The sequence below is a fragment of the Ctenopharyngodon idella genome, chromosome 22, assembly GCF_019924925.1.
Source record: "Ctenopharyngodon idella isolate HZGC_01 chromosome 22, HZGC01, whole genome shotgun sequence".
NCBI classification, from domain to species: domain Eukaryota; kingdom Metazoa; phylum Chordata; class Actinopteri; order Cypriniformes; family Xenocyprididae; genus Ctenopharyngodon; species Ctenopharyngodon idella.
The window spans coordinates 21,540,108-21,556,520 of record NC_067241.1 but is presented as its reverse complement, the minus strand read 5'-3'; the positions used below and the strand labels follow the sequence as shown (position 1 = coordinate 21,556,520).

At 34.9% G+C, this 16,413-nt stretch overlaps 1 protein-coding gene across 3 annotated transcripts in view; it reads left to right on the top strand.

The window, feature by feature from the left end:
• Positions 1-16,049, top strand: part of dgkaa (diacylglycerol kinase, alpha a) — a 32,736-nt gene extending 16,687 nt beyond the window's left edge. Inside the window, exons 4-24 of one of the 3 annotated variants that reach the window (XM_051880307.1) lie at positions 1,645-1,774; positions 2,793-2,867; positions 2,952-3,001; positions 3,123-3,197; positions 3,524-3,640; positions 6,527-6,644; positions 6,899-6,987; positions 8,277-8,396; positions 8,629-8,727; positions 9,360-9,446; positions 9,558-9,631; positions 9,740-9,814; positions 10,044-10,129; positions 10,247-10,336; positions 10,417-10,577; positions 10,759-10,823; positions 11,718-11,808; positions 12,198-12,375; positions 13,043-13,160; positions 14,451-14,511; positions 15,070-16,049. In XM_051880307.1, coding sequence (XP_051736267.1) covers positions 1,645-1,774; positions 2,793-2,867; positions 2,952-3,001; positions 3,123-3,197; positions 3,524-3,640; positions 6,527-6,644; positions 6,899-6,987; positions 8,277-8,396; positions 8,629-8,727; positions 9,360-9,446; positions 9,558-9,631; positions 9,740-9,814; positions 10,044-10,129; positions 10,247-10,336; positions 10,417-10,577; positions 10,759-10,823; positions 11,718-11,808; positions 12,198-12,375; positions 13,043-13,160; positions 14,451-14,511; positions 15,070-15,147 — 2,037 coding nt within the window. In that variant the 3' untranslated portion in view covers positions 15,148-16,049. Of the gene's footprint in view, positions 1-1,644; positions 1,775-2,792; positions 2,868-2,951; positions 3,002-3,122; positions 3,198-3,523; positions 3,641-6,526; positions 6,661-6,898; positions 6,988-8,276; positions 8,397-8,628; positions 8,728-9,359; positions 9,447-9,557; positions 9,632-9,739; positions 9,815-10,043; positions 10,130-10,246; positions 10,337-10,416; positions 10,578-10,758; positions 10,824-11,717; positions 11,809-12,157; positions 12,376-13,042; positions 13,162-14,450; positions 14,512-15,069 lie in introns of those variants that run through there. The other 2 variants (XR_007927549.1, XM_051880309.1) reach the window with 2 other exon arrangements.
• The last annotated feature ends 364 nt before the right edge of the window (positions 16,050-16,413 follow it).

Sequence of the window (16,413 nt, the reverse complement as noted above, 5' to 3'; positions counted from 1 at the left end):
GTGAGTGTTGTGTGTCTCTCAATACTGATTTTCATAGCGTTTTTCACACAAAACTCACTGCTATGATGTTAAGGTGTTGTGGGCATTTTTTCTGCAGTTACTAAGGTATTTTCAGTGATTTTTATAGTGTTGCTATGGATTTACTAGGGTATCCGGGTGGCCTGAGTCAAAGCTTATTCACAAGTTGTTGTGATATAAATTGAAGGGATTTTTTTCACCCGTTTTTTCAACTTGTAGAGAAAAAAAAAACTGTTGTACACAACCATCTACATGCCTTGAGCTCTCTGATTGATAGTTCATATTTTTTAGTAAGTAAAAGGCCCTTTTGGCTATAATTTTTTTAGAAGAACCATGTTAAAATGTCAGAATCAATATGATACAACAGACTTTTGTGAGGAACGTTTATTTGTACATCATTCAATCATCAAAATATTGCATTGGATTATATGTTTTGCTCCCCACAACAAAGCTTTGATCATAAAACATCAAAATATCATCTTACTAAAACAAAGTATTAGGAGATATAGAGTGGCAACTGATATTTATATTCATTTTATACAGGTAGTCTTGTATACTGTTGTATAAATATCTCATTGATTTACATTACAAGCTATCAGAATTTCATCTTAATTTTTGGCCATAAAAATAACAGGATCTGCACCAAATTGCATATTTTTGCTCATTTTGGGCCTTTGAATAAAACAATTCTCACTATAATCATAGGCCATAAAAGCCTGATATATCAAATATGATACAACACATACAAAATATATGCAAGCTTTTTATTATCATTATTATTAATATTATTATTTATATTTTGTCTTAGTTCAATAAACTGTTCATCCTTGTCCAGAGTAATAACGCGTGACAAGCTATGCACCCTAACCCTAAGTTTAATGGTTCCGATGACAGTTGTAATAAATAACCAACAGGAAGTGCAGTGTAAAATGGGAAGAGGCTGCTCAGAAGTCATGAAATTGTAGCTCTTAAAGATTTGCTATTCAGACATGCTCATATGGCAAAGATTTGCTCAGTATACCTGATCTGTGCACTAGTTGTTCAGCTGACTGTGTGCTGACTTGGCTCTCAGAGTTTTGTTTCAGAATTTTGTGTTTGTCTCATTCTGAGCTTTATATTTTGCTTGTGTTGGGTAACTAAAACAAAATAAACACTGAATTATGTCATGGAAATCTTATGTATGTCAGAATGGGAGGAGCATATGAATGTAACATAGCCTCGCTTTTCCTCTTTTTACTCCAGATAGAACAGCAGTATCCTGAGGCCTTTGAAGTTTGAATACATCTTGCTGTTTTTTTTTCTCTGATAAGAACTAGGACAGGCTCAGCAGGCACTGTTAGTAGAACTAGGATTAGGTTTGTAGTGCAGAATCTAATTGGATCTCAATGACATTCCCTTGAGAAGGTTCCAGTGACTTTATTAGTTTCCAATAATGTGTGCCTTTTGAATGATTACCAAAATAGATGTTATTAAAAATCCCAATGATATATTCAAAACACTATGTGTGTGAATAGTTTATTTATTTCTGTGAATGTGTTCTGTGTTCCTTAAATGCATAAAAGCCTTTAATGTAGCACATTCATCTTTTATTGTCAAAAATGATTAATCTCCTTCATATTCTCTTAGTGCATTGATGAGGAAGGTTTCCGGCTCTTCCTAAAGACATATTTGGAGGTGGAGGACTTCCCAACTAATCTGTGCCAGCGGCTATTCAAATCCTTCCAGAACTCAGAGTCGGCAAAATCAGATGAAAACAGTGGGTCACGTATATGCTTGTATATGTATATGTACATACACTACCGTTCAAAAATTTGGGGGTCAGGTTTTTTAAAATAACTTTTATTCAGCAAAGATGCATTAAATTAAAGAAAAATGACAGTAAAGATATTTATAATGTTATAAATAAACACTGTTCTTTTGAACTTTCTATTCATCAAATAATCCTGAAAAATGTATTACAGTTTCCACAAAAATATTAAGCAGTTTCTTGAGCGTCAAATCAGCATATTAGAATGATTTCTGAAGGATCATGTGACACTGAAGACTGGAGTAATGATGCTGAAAATTCAGCTTTGCATCACAGGAATAAACTGAAATATATAAAAAATATAAAACAGTTTAAACTGTAAAAGCATTTCACAATATATACAGTAGTCAACATTTGAAGTGGATCAAAACCTTTCATCAAAGTTGCCCTAAAACCTTCTTCTTAGGACAACTTTTATTAACTTTTTTGATCCACTTCAAATGTTGACTACTGTATATATATATATATATATATATATATATATATATATATATATATATATATATTTTTTTTTTTTTTTTTTTTTTTTTTTAACTGTATTTTTTAACAGATAAATGCAACCTTGGTGAAAATAAGAAAATCTTACTGACACCAAACTTTTTAATGATACCGTACATGTATAAACAAATGTGCAAGTGAATCAACAGATTTGGTTACAATACTGGGAATCATGTTTATTTATTTAAACCCTTTTTATCATAGTTTGATTTTCATTTTTTAAATAATTTTGTAATGATATTAGCTCATTTTGACTCGTCCTTCATGTACTTACTATAGTAATAACAGTAAATTATGCATACTTACAAGTAACTAACCCTAACTGTAACTCTATAGTAAGTACATGTAGTTAATTAGTAGTACTTAGTACTTGAGTAATTACAATGTAACTACAGCAGTGTAAAATAAAGTATAACCCAAATGATTTCTTGTATTGTGAATATATGCGTGTCTTTGCTTTCTCTCTAAGGGGAAGTCTTTCTGAAGGATGTATCCTGTTATTTCTCTCTCCTGGAAGATGGGCAGCCCAGGGACAAACTTGAATGTAAACCTCTTTTTTTGTCACTTCAAACATATCTAATGATTGTTGACAACTTTGCAATACGTCCCCATGTTTTTCCCTTCACAGTTTCCTTTAGACTCTATGACAGAGATGGCAACGGTGTTCTGGACAGTTCGGTGGGTGGTCTTAGACTGAAATGTAATCCACTTCCAATTTCTTATTATGTAACAAAAGTGAATCATCGTGGTCAAATTACGTCTTTCAGTAATATCTGTATGTCATGTTTCTGTGAAACAGGAAGTGGACCGCATTATTGCCCAGATGATGCATGCGGCAGATTACCTCGGTTGGGATGTGTCTGAACTGAGGCCTGTGAGTTGTATTTTGTTTGTGCATGTGTAACATTTGCCGAGAAGAAGTGAAATGCCTAGGCTTTCGTCATGACATTTTCCATCGTAACCACACCCTGCTGAAGAGAAATTCCTCTCTCTTATGGCATGAATCAACTTGTCATGAAGCAAAATAAGGAAGGGAAAAAATGATTCTCACAAGATGTTTGCATAAAGTTGCTCCTTATGATTCAAATGATTCCCTGAGGTGATCATTTAGTTACATCATGTACATGTTACAACAGAAATGCACTGAGACACTAATGCAAAATCATATACATTCTCATTGCACATTGTGCTTGTTCTCAGGTGCTGAAAGATATGATGACAGCAATTGACGCAGATAGCAGTGGAACGGTGTCCTTACAGGAATGGGTGGAGGGGGGAATGAATAACGTCCCGCTACTGGTTTTACTGGGACTGAAGGTAAGTACAGATTCTCACACAGTTTCAGATGCAAAGTCAGAGAGCTGCAGTGCTATTTCTAGACTTTACCTCAGATTACACTGCTCAGAAGGAGTGGCAAAAATAAACGATGTAGAAAGTAGTATGTATTTATTGCGCTCTGTCTATCTAAGGACACATATGGTTTTGTAGTGTCGCTCGGCCTCATCATATTATACCAAAGGCCTGCTGACTTTGCACTGGTGTATGCAACATTGACACTTCTAAGTTCTAACACATCCTTGCTTGCATGCACGCACACACTTATATGCACAACCAAATGCACATTAGCAGTATTTTTCATTTTATTTTTTTTAATGTTTAATTTTATTTACATTTTTATTATTTAAATTTGATTTATTTCATTAATTTATTTTATTATTTTTATGCTAAATTCTATTTATCATCATATTAGAATAATTTCTGAAGGTCATGTTTAATCATAAACCCTGGTGCAACAGTGACACTTCTGACACAAGCTTGCATACATGTACACGCTTATATGCACAACCAAATACACATTAGCAATATTTTTATTTTTATTTTAAATTTGATATAATTTATTATTTTTATTTTATATATTATTTATTTATTTATTTATTTTTATTTATATTATTATTTTTATATTTTTATTTTTTATGTTTAATTTTTGTTACATTTTTCATTTTATTATTATTTTTTATTTTATAAATTTATTTATTTTTAATAAAAGCATATATGGATAGTGTTCAAGTGTCCACATACTTTTGGCCATATATTCATGATTGGGGATGGGGGCAGATTTAAAACTTTAAGAATGTTTCAGTGATAAACCCATATTGATTTTCTGTTAATCTAAATATTGCAGCATACGTCTGTGGTGGTTCCCAACCAGAAGGAAGCAAAAAACATACCAGCAGTGTGATGCAAATAGATTTGTGAATCTTTGCAAACCAGATATCCTATGAATCTCATTAGCACGCCATGCATAGGATCCACTTTACATAACATCTCATTAAAATAAGCATGCATTTGAAGAAAGCATGCATTTAGAATATCCCTGACGTGCATTTTTTCACACAAACCACTTGGCAGCTTTAAAATGCAAGCTCATGCTAGCATCCAGCAAGTAACACTATAGCAGTAGCTGGCTTCACACTCCTCCGGAGGGGCAACATAAGCCATTAAACTCCCAAGACCCCTCTGTCTGTCCACACTGTGCCAGTGTATGACCTGGAGACAAGCCACAGACTTAACAGCAGCTTTTTTCCATGACTAAATACATCTAAATATAAAAAAAAACAAAGTTCAACCCTTAAATGCTAACCTATTTTCACTTTTAAACTATAAATAAATGTAAGTATACTTCACAGTTAAACCACATACACAAAGTCAATGCGGAAGTTACGATTACAGTTCATTTGTTGTTAACACCAGCAGTAACAGTAAGTTACACACAGATCACATAGATTATTTTAAACACAGAAGGCTGACATGAATTTAGTTATGTTAAACTCATATTCCCGACTGTCTTGCGTTTGTGATCCAGAGCTTTGTAGCATGGTCATGCTCAACCATGTATCAAAGCCAGGGACTTCCCCATGTGCTATTTCTACCTGCCCACGAGAGCTATGCTGAGGCATTGGGCACAGTTACAGCATGGCTGTGTGGGCTACAGTTTCTGACCTCCTGTTCGGCTGCCTGAAGTTCCCGCCTGAGTCATCCAAACCAATAATATTATGAATTATTAATAATTCTCTGATGTGACTGCATGAGTCAATGTCCTCAGCCCACCCTAACCACCTTTAGCCAGCCGTTGAATTAATAAAAAAATAGCCAGTAGGTGTAAGATAAGGAAACAATGTGAAATAAACAGGACGACACTTGTATAAGTCACTGACTCATAAAAAACACTTTGCACTGATTATCATTTTATATATGGTTACGTCGTCATCTGTTTCTTTAATAGATGAGTACATTTCATTTCATTAAGATAAAAATGGCAAAAAACACCAAAAAGCACTATCAGAGTAATTCATGTGACTCAAGCACTTTATTCCAAGTCGTCTGAAGTCATATAAAAGAGTTGTGTGAGGATTTACCAAACTTTCCATCCAGTGAGTTGAACTCAAGAACCGAATCTGTGAATAAATGATCCGATTCTTTCCATTGACCAATTGATCCTGTTCACAGATCCAACAGATTAGTTCATGAATCACAAATTGTTCATGAATCGTGACTTATTTTGGCTAAATTTTGCAGGATGCACATTTCTGTTGGTCAACGGGATGAATTTGCATGTTGCGAAATCTGTGTGGGGAAATCTTTCGCCCACAATTGCATGGATTCCTATTGAAATGACTTGATTTCACTCACAAAACTTCACTAAATAACGGTAAATATCATCGCACCTTTAATGACTCGTTCACAGTGGTTCTCAGGTTAACAGTTCACTGGAGAGGGATGATATCACTGAATAATCACTTCAACTCGGAAGACCTGGAAAAGTCATATGGAATACTTTTTTGCAATTTTTTTTATTCAGAATTATCACTATGAGATATTACTGTTACACTTTTACAGTGTGAACATTTTTTAAAATATCTAAATATTTGTGTTCCACAGTCAGTCATGCAGGTTTGAAATGCTATGAGAGTGAGTGAATTATGACAGAATTTAAATTTTTGGGTAAACTAATTCTTGTCATGAGGCTACATACTCTATGTCATAGTGGTTTCTTCACCTTTTTTTAACCTTGTATCTACAGTAACACTCTGGTTAGAGGCACGTGAAAGAACGTAAAGCATTAGCCTCATAAAAACATATTTGAGTTAGATTATCAAGAAAAACATAATCTGTTCTCTAACCTGTTTTTTCCGTTTTCCGAAGATGACGCAAAGAGATGGCCAGCACCTGTGGAGGATGAAACATTTCAACAAGCCTGTGTACTGCAACGTCTGTCAGAATATGCTGCTGGGGCTCCGCAAACAGGGTCTCTGCTGCACCTGTGAGTGGAATTCTGGGTAATTTGCAAGAAAGGTTCACAGATTGTTTTGCAAATGCAATTAATATTTCCAGACTGCCAATAAAATTTCATTTTAACAATTAAAATGCTAAAATTGTCAAGATACAGTCCAGAAATCCAATGTATCAATGTGTTTTGTGGTTATCTACCTAGCTATGTAGTTATGCATAACCTAGTGAACCCGTATGTTTAGTTCTGATCAGTTTGGTATGACAACCATTCGCTATCATACACAGGCTGCAAATACACAGTCCATGGCCGGTGTGCCAATAAAAACCCGGCTCCTTGCACTCGCACATATGTGATGTCAAAGAAAGAGACGGGGGTAAGTACACCTTCTTTTCTTTTCTTTTCTTTTCTTTTCTTTTCTTTTCTTTTCTTTTCTTTTTTTAATTCAGTTTAAAACCAATACTGTTAAAAGGAGTGTATGACATCATAACTGTAAATAGCATAAAATCAATATGCATAAAACATAAAAAATGGAACCCTTTTGTGCTACCTTTATGTTATATATAATTTATAAAATTATATATACAAAAGTAAAAACATTTACTAAAATAAAACTAACAAAAGCAATAAAAATAAATAAAAAGAATACATTTTTATAAGCACATCCAGGGCCTAAAATTAACATTTGACACATGCCAAATGAGAGTAAAAATTTGGGCGAGGATATGAAACGGTGTCAATCGGCAGTTGGTCGGTAATATTTTTATTCTAACAAAATTGCAAAATTATGAGAACATGAATGTGAACAAATGTGAACGACACTCAGGACAATTGACGGGACGGTGCTGCATCGTCACAAAAGTTTAAGCCTTGCCAATTTAAATATTCAAGCTCAAGAAAACGCAAAAGGGAACTCAGTTCGTTAGTCGCACGCTGTGTGGGATGTTTTCTGTGCGCAAACATCCGAAGCGCACATCCAGAAATCTGCGTCACTGACAACGCGCGAATACTGAATTGAGCTTTCTTTCACACCTTGTTGCGCTTGAACAGACATATTCAAACAAAGTTATGTCAAAATGCCCATGTTGGCAAGTATCCTTGTAAACATACTCAGTTATGTCTTACGTGAACGTAAACAGTTGAGAAATAATACGTATGTGAATCAGTATATTGGATCTGTGCAATAGCTCTTAAAGTGACAGCACCATAATATTCCTGCTGCTGTCTGCGTTTTTAATGTTAATCAAACAACAAAAGACAAAGGACAGTCACTCACTGCTCTTGACTGAATAACTTTTTTAACTTTAATAAGGATTAATCTATGATTCATGACTGGTAAAAAATATTTACGACCGATACTTTTTTTTTAAAGTCACTGGCCATTGGCAAATGTGGCAGAAAGTTAGTTTTAGGCCCTGAGCTCCTCTCTTTTAAATAGTGTAAAAATGGGCTGCATGTCTTTAAAAAATCTGTTTATTTCTTTTCAACTGTGAACATTATCCAGGTCTTGTAATGAGGGTGTCTCAATAAGGTTCTCTATTGTAAACCCTAGTGGAGAAGCGACCCTCTTCAAGCATCTCCTATAAGCCTCTTTCTTTAGTACTGCCATCAAGTGGACACTGGAAATGTAAACTGCATATGTGCATCTTATTTGTCTGTATGCAGATTGCAGCCCATGACTGGGTGAGTGGAAACTGTGATTCTGGGAAGTGTGACCGGTGTCAGAAGAAGATAAAGAGTTTGCACGGTCTTACTGGGAAACGCTGTGTCTGGTGTCACACCATGGTGAGATTGGGAATTTCTTAAAAGCTACATTACATTTTACAGTTACTGAAAATCATTATGTAATAAGAGATTAAAGTGTACTTGGTAGCTGCTGGGTAAAAAAAAACGAAACACTGTTGATTAAAATATCACTCTCAATATCAGGGGCAGGATGTGTGCCCTTATGAAGCAGGTCAGTTTGTCATTCACTCTGGTTCATAATTTTTCATTACTTTTTACTGTCATAATTTAGAGACATGATGAGTGTGCAACCCAGGAACCCTTCGAATGTGATTGTGGCCCTTTCAGAGATCATATCTTACCACCATGGGCAATTTATCCCGTCATCAAGGTAATGCAAACAAAAGTCCTTCTGGAAGACCCAGTAATTACAAGTTGCAGTATTTGCAACCGTACTATACAGCAAAATACACTAATTTATACTTATTTAATTAATTTAATTCTAGGCCAGTGGTCAAAGTCACTCAGATCTTTATTCCTGTCCATTTCTCCTGCATGATTATGAGAACTGATTGTTTGTTTACCATCTAATCTACCCAAGACTTTAATATGCAGCCTTGTTAGGAGATGATCAGTGGTATTTGCTTTACCTGTGGCTGGTCATAGTTTTGACTCATCAGTTTCTGTATATAGATTGATATATTATAATATAATATTATATAATATAATATTTTATTACATAAGGGGCCTATTGTGTTAGACAGTGGGGGGCCTTCAAGTCAAAAATTTTGAGAACCACTGTGCTAGTTTTTTTTTTTTTTTTTTAACCTAAGCAAGAATGGCTTCCACAAATGGATTAAAAATATGTTCCTGGTTTATCAGATAATAAATATTGCCTGCAAAGCTCTGTGGCTGCACAAAAGCACAACACCACCATTTTGTTTACTAAAAACATGAAGATAGTTAAACACAGATTATTTGTGATTCTCCATTGTACCTATTGTTATTTGTTTCCTCACTTAGGAGAGGCAAAACTGCATGAAGAACGGCTGCACATTTGCAGGTGATGACAGTGACCACAACACTACACCTGATGGACAGGTACTACAGGTAAGACACAGCATAGACAGTCTTTTATGTTTCTGCTGCCTTACCAGGCAGAGACAACAGGCACTGAATAACAGCAGTGAAACTAAAAAACAGCTTCCTGTCCCCAAATAGATAAACCCAATTCCTGACACTCATCCTCTTTTGGTGTTTGTAAATCCTAAAAGCGGCGGTAAACAGGGAGAGAGGTGAGAACACATCCATCCATCCATCCCATCATTCCATCCATCCATTATTTAATTGAATATGTGTGTTAGATATGTGTATTTTAAATCACTAAATATGTATTTTCACAGAGTCCTTCGGAAATTCCAATACTTGTTGAATCCTCGGCAGGTTTATAACCTTTCCAATGGGGGACCAGGACCAGGGTAAGGAGATCACTACCATTTCAGCATATATAAATATTTATTTGTGCCCTGCATCCACTTGGTTGAAACAAAACTATTAAATATGGACTAAAGATTAAAAAAACTGCATGATATCATCCACATTTTATGTTTCATAGATGTGGATGGTCTTAAATTGTGTTTGATACCTTAACAGAAGTTTGTAGAAACTCAAAGTGGTAATCTATATGATCTTCTGTTTCCGAACCAGGTTATGTTTCTTCAGAGATCTGCCGGACTTTAGAATATTAGTTTGTGGAGGTGACGGCACAGTGGGCTGGATCCTTGATGCTATAGGTTGGAAACTAAAACGAAACATACTTTCTGTGACACTCAAAGCAAAACAGTAGAGGATATGGATGTGTTTTTCTCTTATTTCACTTTCAATCAACCGTTCTTTTCAATTCCTCAAAGATAAAGCCAACCTGCCAGTGCGCCCCCCAGTGGCTGTGCTTCCTCTTGGCACAGGAAATGATCTTGCACGCTGTCTTCGGTGGGGAGGAGGTGAGGGCAGAAGCTGAACATGAAATTTGAACATGTTCCTGTGTGTCTATATTTAGTGTCTCACAGTTATGATGCTGTAGGTTATGATGGGATGGATCTGGGCCGGATCTTGAAGGACATTGAGGGCAGTTCAGTGGTTCCGATGGATCGCTGGAGCATACAGGTGACCCTGGAGGACAGTCAGGAGAGAGGTGATCCTGTTCCCTATGAAATCATCAACAACTACTTCTCCATTGGAGTGGTAAGACACATGCAGTACAGCATTCATCTGAAATCATTTAATACATTACGTTTTATGTAGTTTCAAGACCATCGTTTTCTTTCTGTGCTTTATCTGCTAATATGATATGTTATTTGTAAAGAAAAAGAAAAATTATAATAAAAAAATAGTATATTTATCATTCTCTCTGTGTCTGGAACAGGATGCCTCCATTGCTCATCGCTTCCACACTATGAGAGAGAAACATCCACAGAAGTTTAACAGCAGGTGAGCATGTCACACACTAAAACCCACTAGAGGCAACAGGTCTACTTAGCAATAAGTATTTCTTTACAATATTTTCTTAAAAATACATAAAATCCATCATCTAATTTTAGTAGTTAATGATATGAGACAATAACTTAGTCTTGACTTTTTATAATTATGCTGTGTTCGTACACAGGGCATATATCTAATGTCCATTACAATGCACATGGGTTCTGAACAGTGGATTTTATGTCAATTGATTTTTTAATTTAAAAATAAAAATATGTTTTAACTAAAAAATTAAATTAATTCAGCAAGGACACATTAAAATTAATCAAAAGTGACAGTAAAAACTTTTACATTGTTTCATAAGATTTCTCAGTTTCCACTAAATATTATGTAGTACAACCATTTTTAACATTGACAATAATAATGAATGTTACTTGAGCAACAAATTAGCATATTAGAATGATTTCTGAAGGATCATGTGACACTGAAGACTGGAGTAATGATGCTGAAAATTCAGCTTTGATCACAGGAATAAATTACACTTCAAAATATATTAAAATAGAAAACAGTTTTTTAAAATTGTAATAATATTTCACAATATTACTGTTTTTGCTTTCATTTTTGATTAAATAAATGCAGCCTTGGTGAGAATAAGAGACTTCTGTCAAAAACATTAAAAAAAAATCTTACTGACCCCAGTCTTTTGAATGGAAGTGTATATTTGTAATTGTTTGATTTATTACTTCTTTTTTTTGAGCAGTTTGCCTTGGCAGCATCCATTTTAATGATAATTTCTGATTTGGGAGGAACCATATGACCAAAACCATAAACCATAAAAAACTCAAGCCTGAAAAGGTTTGCATGAGTTTGTGGCTTCCACTTCATGCATATATATCTTTCTTTCAGGATGAAGAACAAACTTTGGTATTTTGAATTTGCCACATCCGAGACAATCTCAGCATCTTGTAAAAAACTCAAGGAGTGTATCACCATTGAGGTAAGAAAAAATGCCTCACACACAAAAAAAGAGAGATCACACTCCCATGTGAGTTCAAAGAGGTTATTGATCATTCCAGCTACCCTTTTTCCTTCTTCCCTTGTGCTGAAAGCCCATCAAAAAGCATCAACTAAAAAGCATGCACACAGTGAGGGCATTAGAGTGATAAAACCTGTTATTAACCTGCTTTTGGTATTAGTCGTCTGTCAGAGCTCAAGCCAGGCCCATTTCAATCTACCAGATCAGGGGCATTCATTCAGAATATGAAGCAAATGCAATTCATTACTTAAAAATCTGCTTACGCACGTTAGAAGTATCCGCTTGAAATAATTTTAAATATGGAAAATAGAACGGAACTGACTCCAGCGCCTCTGTCTGGCCTTATCCAGTGTTGCGGAACCCAGTTGGATCTCAGTAGTCTTTCCCTGGAGGGAATCGCCGTCCTCAACATTCCCAGCATGCACGGCGGCTCCAACCTGTGGGGTGAAGCCAAAAAAAGTGACAGAGGGGACCAGGACTTACCCGAGGTCATAGTAGACCCTGAAGTCTTAAAAGTGAGCCCGCAAGGTACGTTTCATTGTATATGGAGAGAAACTTTTAAAGTGCCCCTATTATGCTATTTTAAAAGTTCCTAAATTTGTTTTAGAGGTCACCTACAATAGGTTTACATAAAGGTCAAAAAACACTTTAATTTTCTCATAATATACACTGCAGCATCACATCTTTTCTCACAGTGTCTGAAACTGTTCGAAATCGGTCTCTCTAAACCACTACTTTCTGAGAGCCTGCTCTACTCTGATTGGTCAGATGGCCCAGTCTGTTGTGATTGGTCTACCACTTACAGTGCGTGTTGGAAAATAAATGGACATTACCATAACTGAATTTCAGCTCCAGAGGCTTCCTCAGCTTTTGTATACAAGTGATATGAACAGGCGTCTGTTTTCTCAATCCCTCATCCTTTGGAAATGCACAAGTGGATTTGCTTTCACAGTGCAGACAACACTAACCAAACTCTTCCAGGCCTCAGCTACAACTCGTTTCAGGCAGTTCAAAATCGTTCCTTTCTTTTGGGAGACAAAAAAACTCCATTTATTGTGCAGTTTGATCTTTGAAACTTTGCAGACCTTTTACATTCACAAAAATATCAGAAAAAGTGTAATAGGGGCCAGAATACCAGAATAAGTGTAATAATATTAAGGTTATCCAAAACACTCAAAAGACTGTCTTCAAACAGACATGAGCGATGAACGTGTGGAATTGGTGGGATTGGAAGGAGCCATTGAGATGGGACAGATATACACAGGGCTGAAGAGCGCAGTCCGACTTGCCAAAACATCTCAGATTACCATCAGGTGAGACAAACAGTTAACAACAAATGTCAGCAATGGATGTCTGTAAACAAGCTCATACTTACTCTCACAATTCTGACTTGTTTTCTCGCAATTCCGACTTTTTTTCTCGCAATTGCGAGTTTATATTTCTCAATTCCAACTTTTTTTCTTGCAATTGCGAGTTTACATCTCGCAATTCTGACTTTTTTCTCACAATTGCTAATTTATATCTCAATTCCAACTTTTTTTCTCACAATTGCAAGTTTTAAAGTCAGAATCGCGAGTTATAATGTCAGAATTGCGTAATATAAACTCGCAATTGTGAGGAAAAAAAATCTAAATTGCAAATCGCAATTCGGAATTTTTTTCTCGCAATTGTGAGATAGAAACTCACAATTGAGTGTTATAAAGTCCAATTGTGAGGGGGAAAAAAGACGTTTTTCTCAGAATTGCAAGTTTGTATCTCACAATTCTGACTTTTTTCTCACAATTGCAAGTTTATATCTCACAATTCTGACTTTTTTCTCACAATTGTAAGTTTATATCTCACAATTCTGACTTTTTTTCTCACAGTTGCAAGTTTATATTTAAATTCCGACTTTTTTTCTCGCAATTTCAAGTTTATATCTCGCAATTCTGACTTTTTTCTCAGAATTGCGAGATATAAACTCACAATTGCAAGTTATACGTCAGAATTGCGTGATATAAACTCGCAATTTGAGGAAAAAAAGTCAAAATTGCAAATCGCAATTCTGACATTTTTTTTCTTGCAATTGTGAGATAGAAACTCGCAATTGCGTGTTATAAAATCCAGTTGTGAGGGGAAAAAAGACATTTTTTTCTCAGAATTGTGAGATAGAAACCCAATTGCAAGAAATAAAGTCAGAATTGTGTAATAAAAACAGTTGCAAGAAAAAAGTCTGTGAGTTCAAGAGTTCAAATCTCGCAATTGCGTGAAAAAAAAAAGTCAGTATTGTTAGGGAAAAAAGTCGCAATTACTTTTTTTATTTTTTTATTTGGTGGTGGAAACAAGCTTCCATACTTGCAATTCAAGACATGCTCAGACATGTTCATTACTGTCAGTCTGCATTCTCTACATTTGCATACTCATTCGCATTTTATTCAAAAGTAAAATATTCAATTTACATCCATTAATTCTTTTGTCATTTGTCAGTCAACCATTATTGAGTCTTATGACGTAAATGTCTGCTTAGTCACCCAAGCAATGGGGCATTATATCATTCACTCATTATTTTTGTTTCTAAAAATGTTACCTAAGTGTTTTATTCAGAAATGTACACTCATTTATAGGACAAAGAAGCCGTTGCCCATGCAGATTGATGGAGAACCGTGGATGCAGCCACCTTGCACCGTAAGTGTCCACCACTTTGAAAATACTACCTTTTTACACAAGAGTCATTCCAATGACTCTTTCGAATCTGTTCACTAAAAAGATTTATTCAGATTCATAGACTGATTGTTCAGTTACCGTTTCTAAAGATTACATTGTAAGTGGTGAAAAGTGAGTGTCTTTTTGCGTTTTATGAGTGAGTCATTTGATTCATTCACTCAGCTTAGTGGTTCCCAAATGACCAAAACGAGTCTTATTAAAATGTGCGTCTGCAAATCTACTAAGAAACAACATAAACTTTGTTTAAGCGTCATAAGTGTTGTTTCCAAATGATTAAAAAATACAACTATCATTTATTAGCCTAGATTAACATTTGTAGTGAAAGATAACGATTTGTTTAAAAATACTGAATCGCTCATCACTAAAGACTCGCTTTAAATTTAAATGACAAATATTCATTCTAAATGAAACAAAGCATATTTTACTTGTATTTAAACTTTAGTTTAGACCAATTGAAGCATGTCAGCATTAAATGAGAACTTATTGTGTTATTTTATCATTTTTATTTTTCTTCCTTAGATTCACATCACACATAAGAACCAAGCCAGTATGCTGATGGGCCCTCAAGCCAAATCTGGCTTTTTCAACCTGAAATAGAGTTTACCTGCGCTTGAGGATGATCCACATCGCTTCAAAACTGTGTGTGCATTAACAAGAACTCTGAAGCCAATGAAAGTTTAAAGCCACTATGTAAATTTTGCAAAAAAATGCTTACTAAGGTTTTAGCTCTTACTTAAATCCTTGTGTGTTTTTAGGAGATTATCCTTACATGAGGTACAAACTCTTCACTAGTCCTTCTTAACTTCAATTACGCTCTGCTGTGATATACATATATCATATGCACAGTTCATTCCAAGTACATAGGTTGAATATTTGTTTTACGGTTATGTAGATATATATACAAATATGCATCACTCCAAAGTATCCAAGGTTTGATGCACATTGACTTTGCTGTAAGATTAGAAACAACTCTGCAGTGCTTTTTGTTTTTCCTCTAGATTCTTTTTCTCAGTCAAGCCTAAATCTTCTGTTGCTACTGCAGTTACTAATCATGAATGTCAAGATTAATCCAAGGTGCCAGTGTGCTATTTGCCAGAACAATGACTAGATTTAGCGAATCAAAATCTGATAAGCTTTATGAGACATCTAATTTATTTGCTGTTAAATTGTACACCTAAAATAGTAGGTGTAATATTTAAATAGTATATTGAAACAAAATCCACGGAATGTTAACTAATTTTATTAGGTTTCATTGTATTAAGAATGTATTGAGTCAGTTGTGTAAATAACTGATTTTGCAACATTTCATACATTTGCATAGTGGTAGTTCTGTTATTTTATTTCCTTAAGATAACTCAATGGGCAAAATCCCATTTAAAAAGGTTTTAGATTGCAAATGAATGGCACTCTGGCAAGCTTTATAATTTTACGTTGTTCCTGAGAATGTAGAGGATCTATTAATTTTGTGAATTTGTCTGAATAAACATTTTAATGTTTAATGATTCTCATTATGTCTCTTTGTTTTGATGAGTTTAATGTCATTATTTGCCATAACGCTCATACGATGTGTAACCGCACTAGAGGGCGCCATCAGTTTGAATCATTTTACACTATCCTGATCAAGCATCGGGTTCAAGTTCATTTTCTCATATAACCATTTCTGAGCTACTGAATCTAAGTTTTGTATGTATAGCCATGCATACACAAAAATACCCAACTGAAACGAGTAAACTCTCATACTTAACTCTCATATAATTTCTTAAAATAACCCAAATATTAATAAATTAATATCAATATTAAAATGAGCTCAAATATTTTTTACCAAAATGTTGCGAATATTGCTTTGGCAGGTGAGAATAGTTG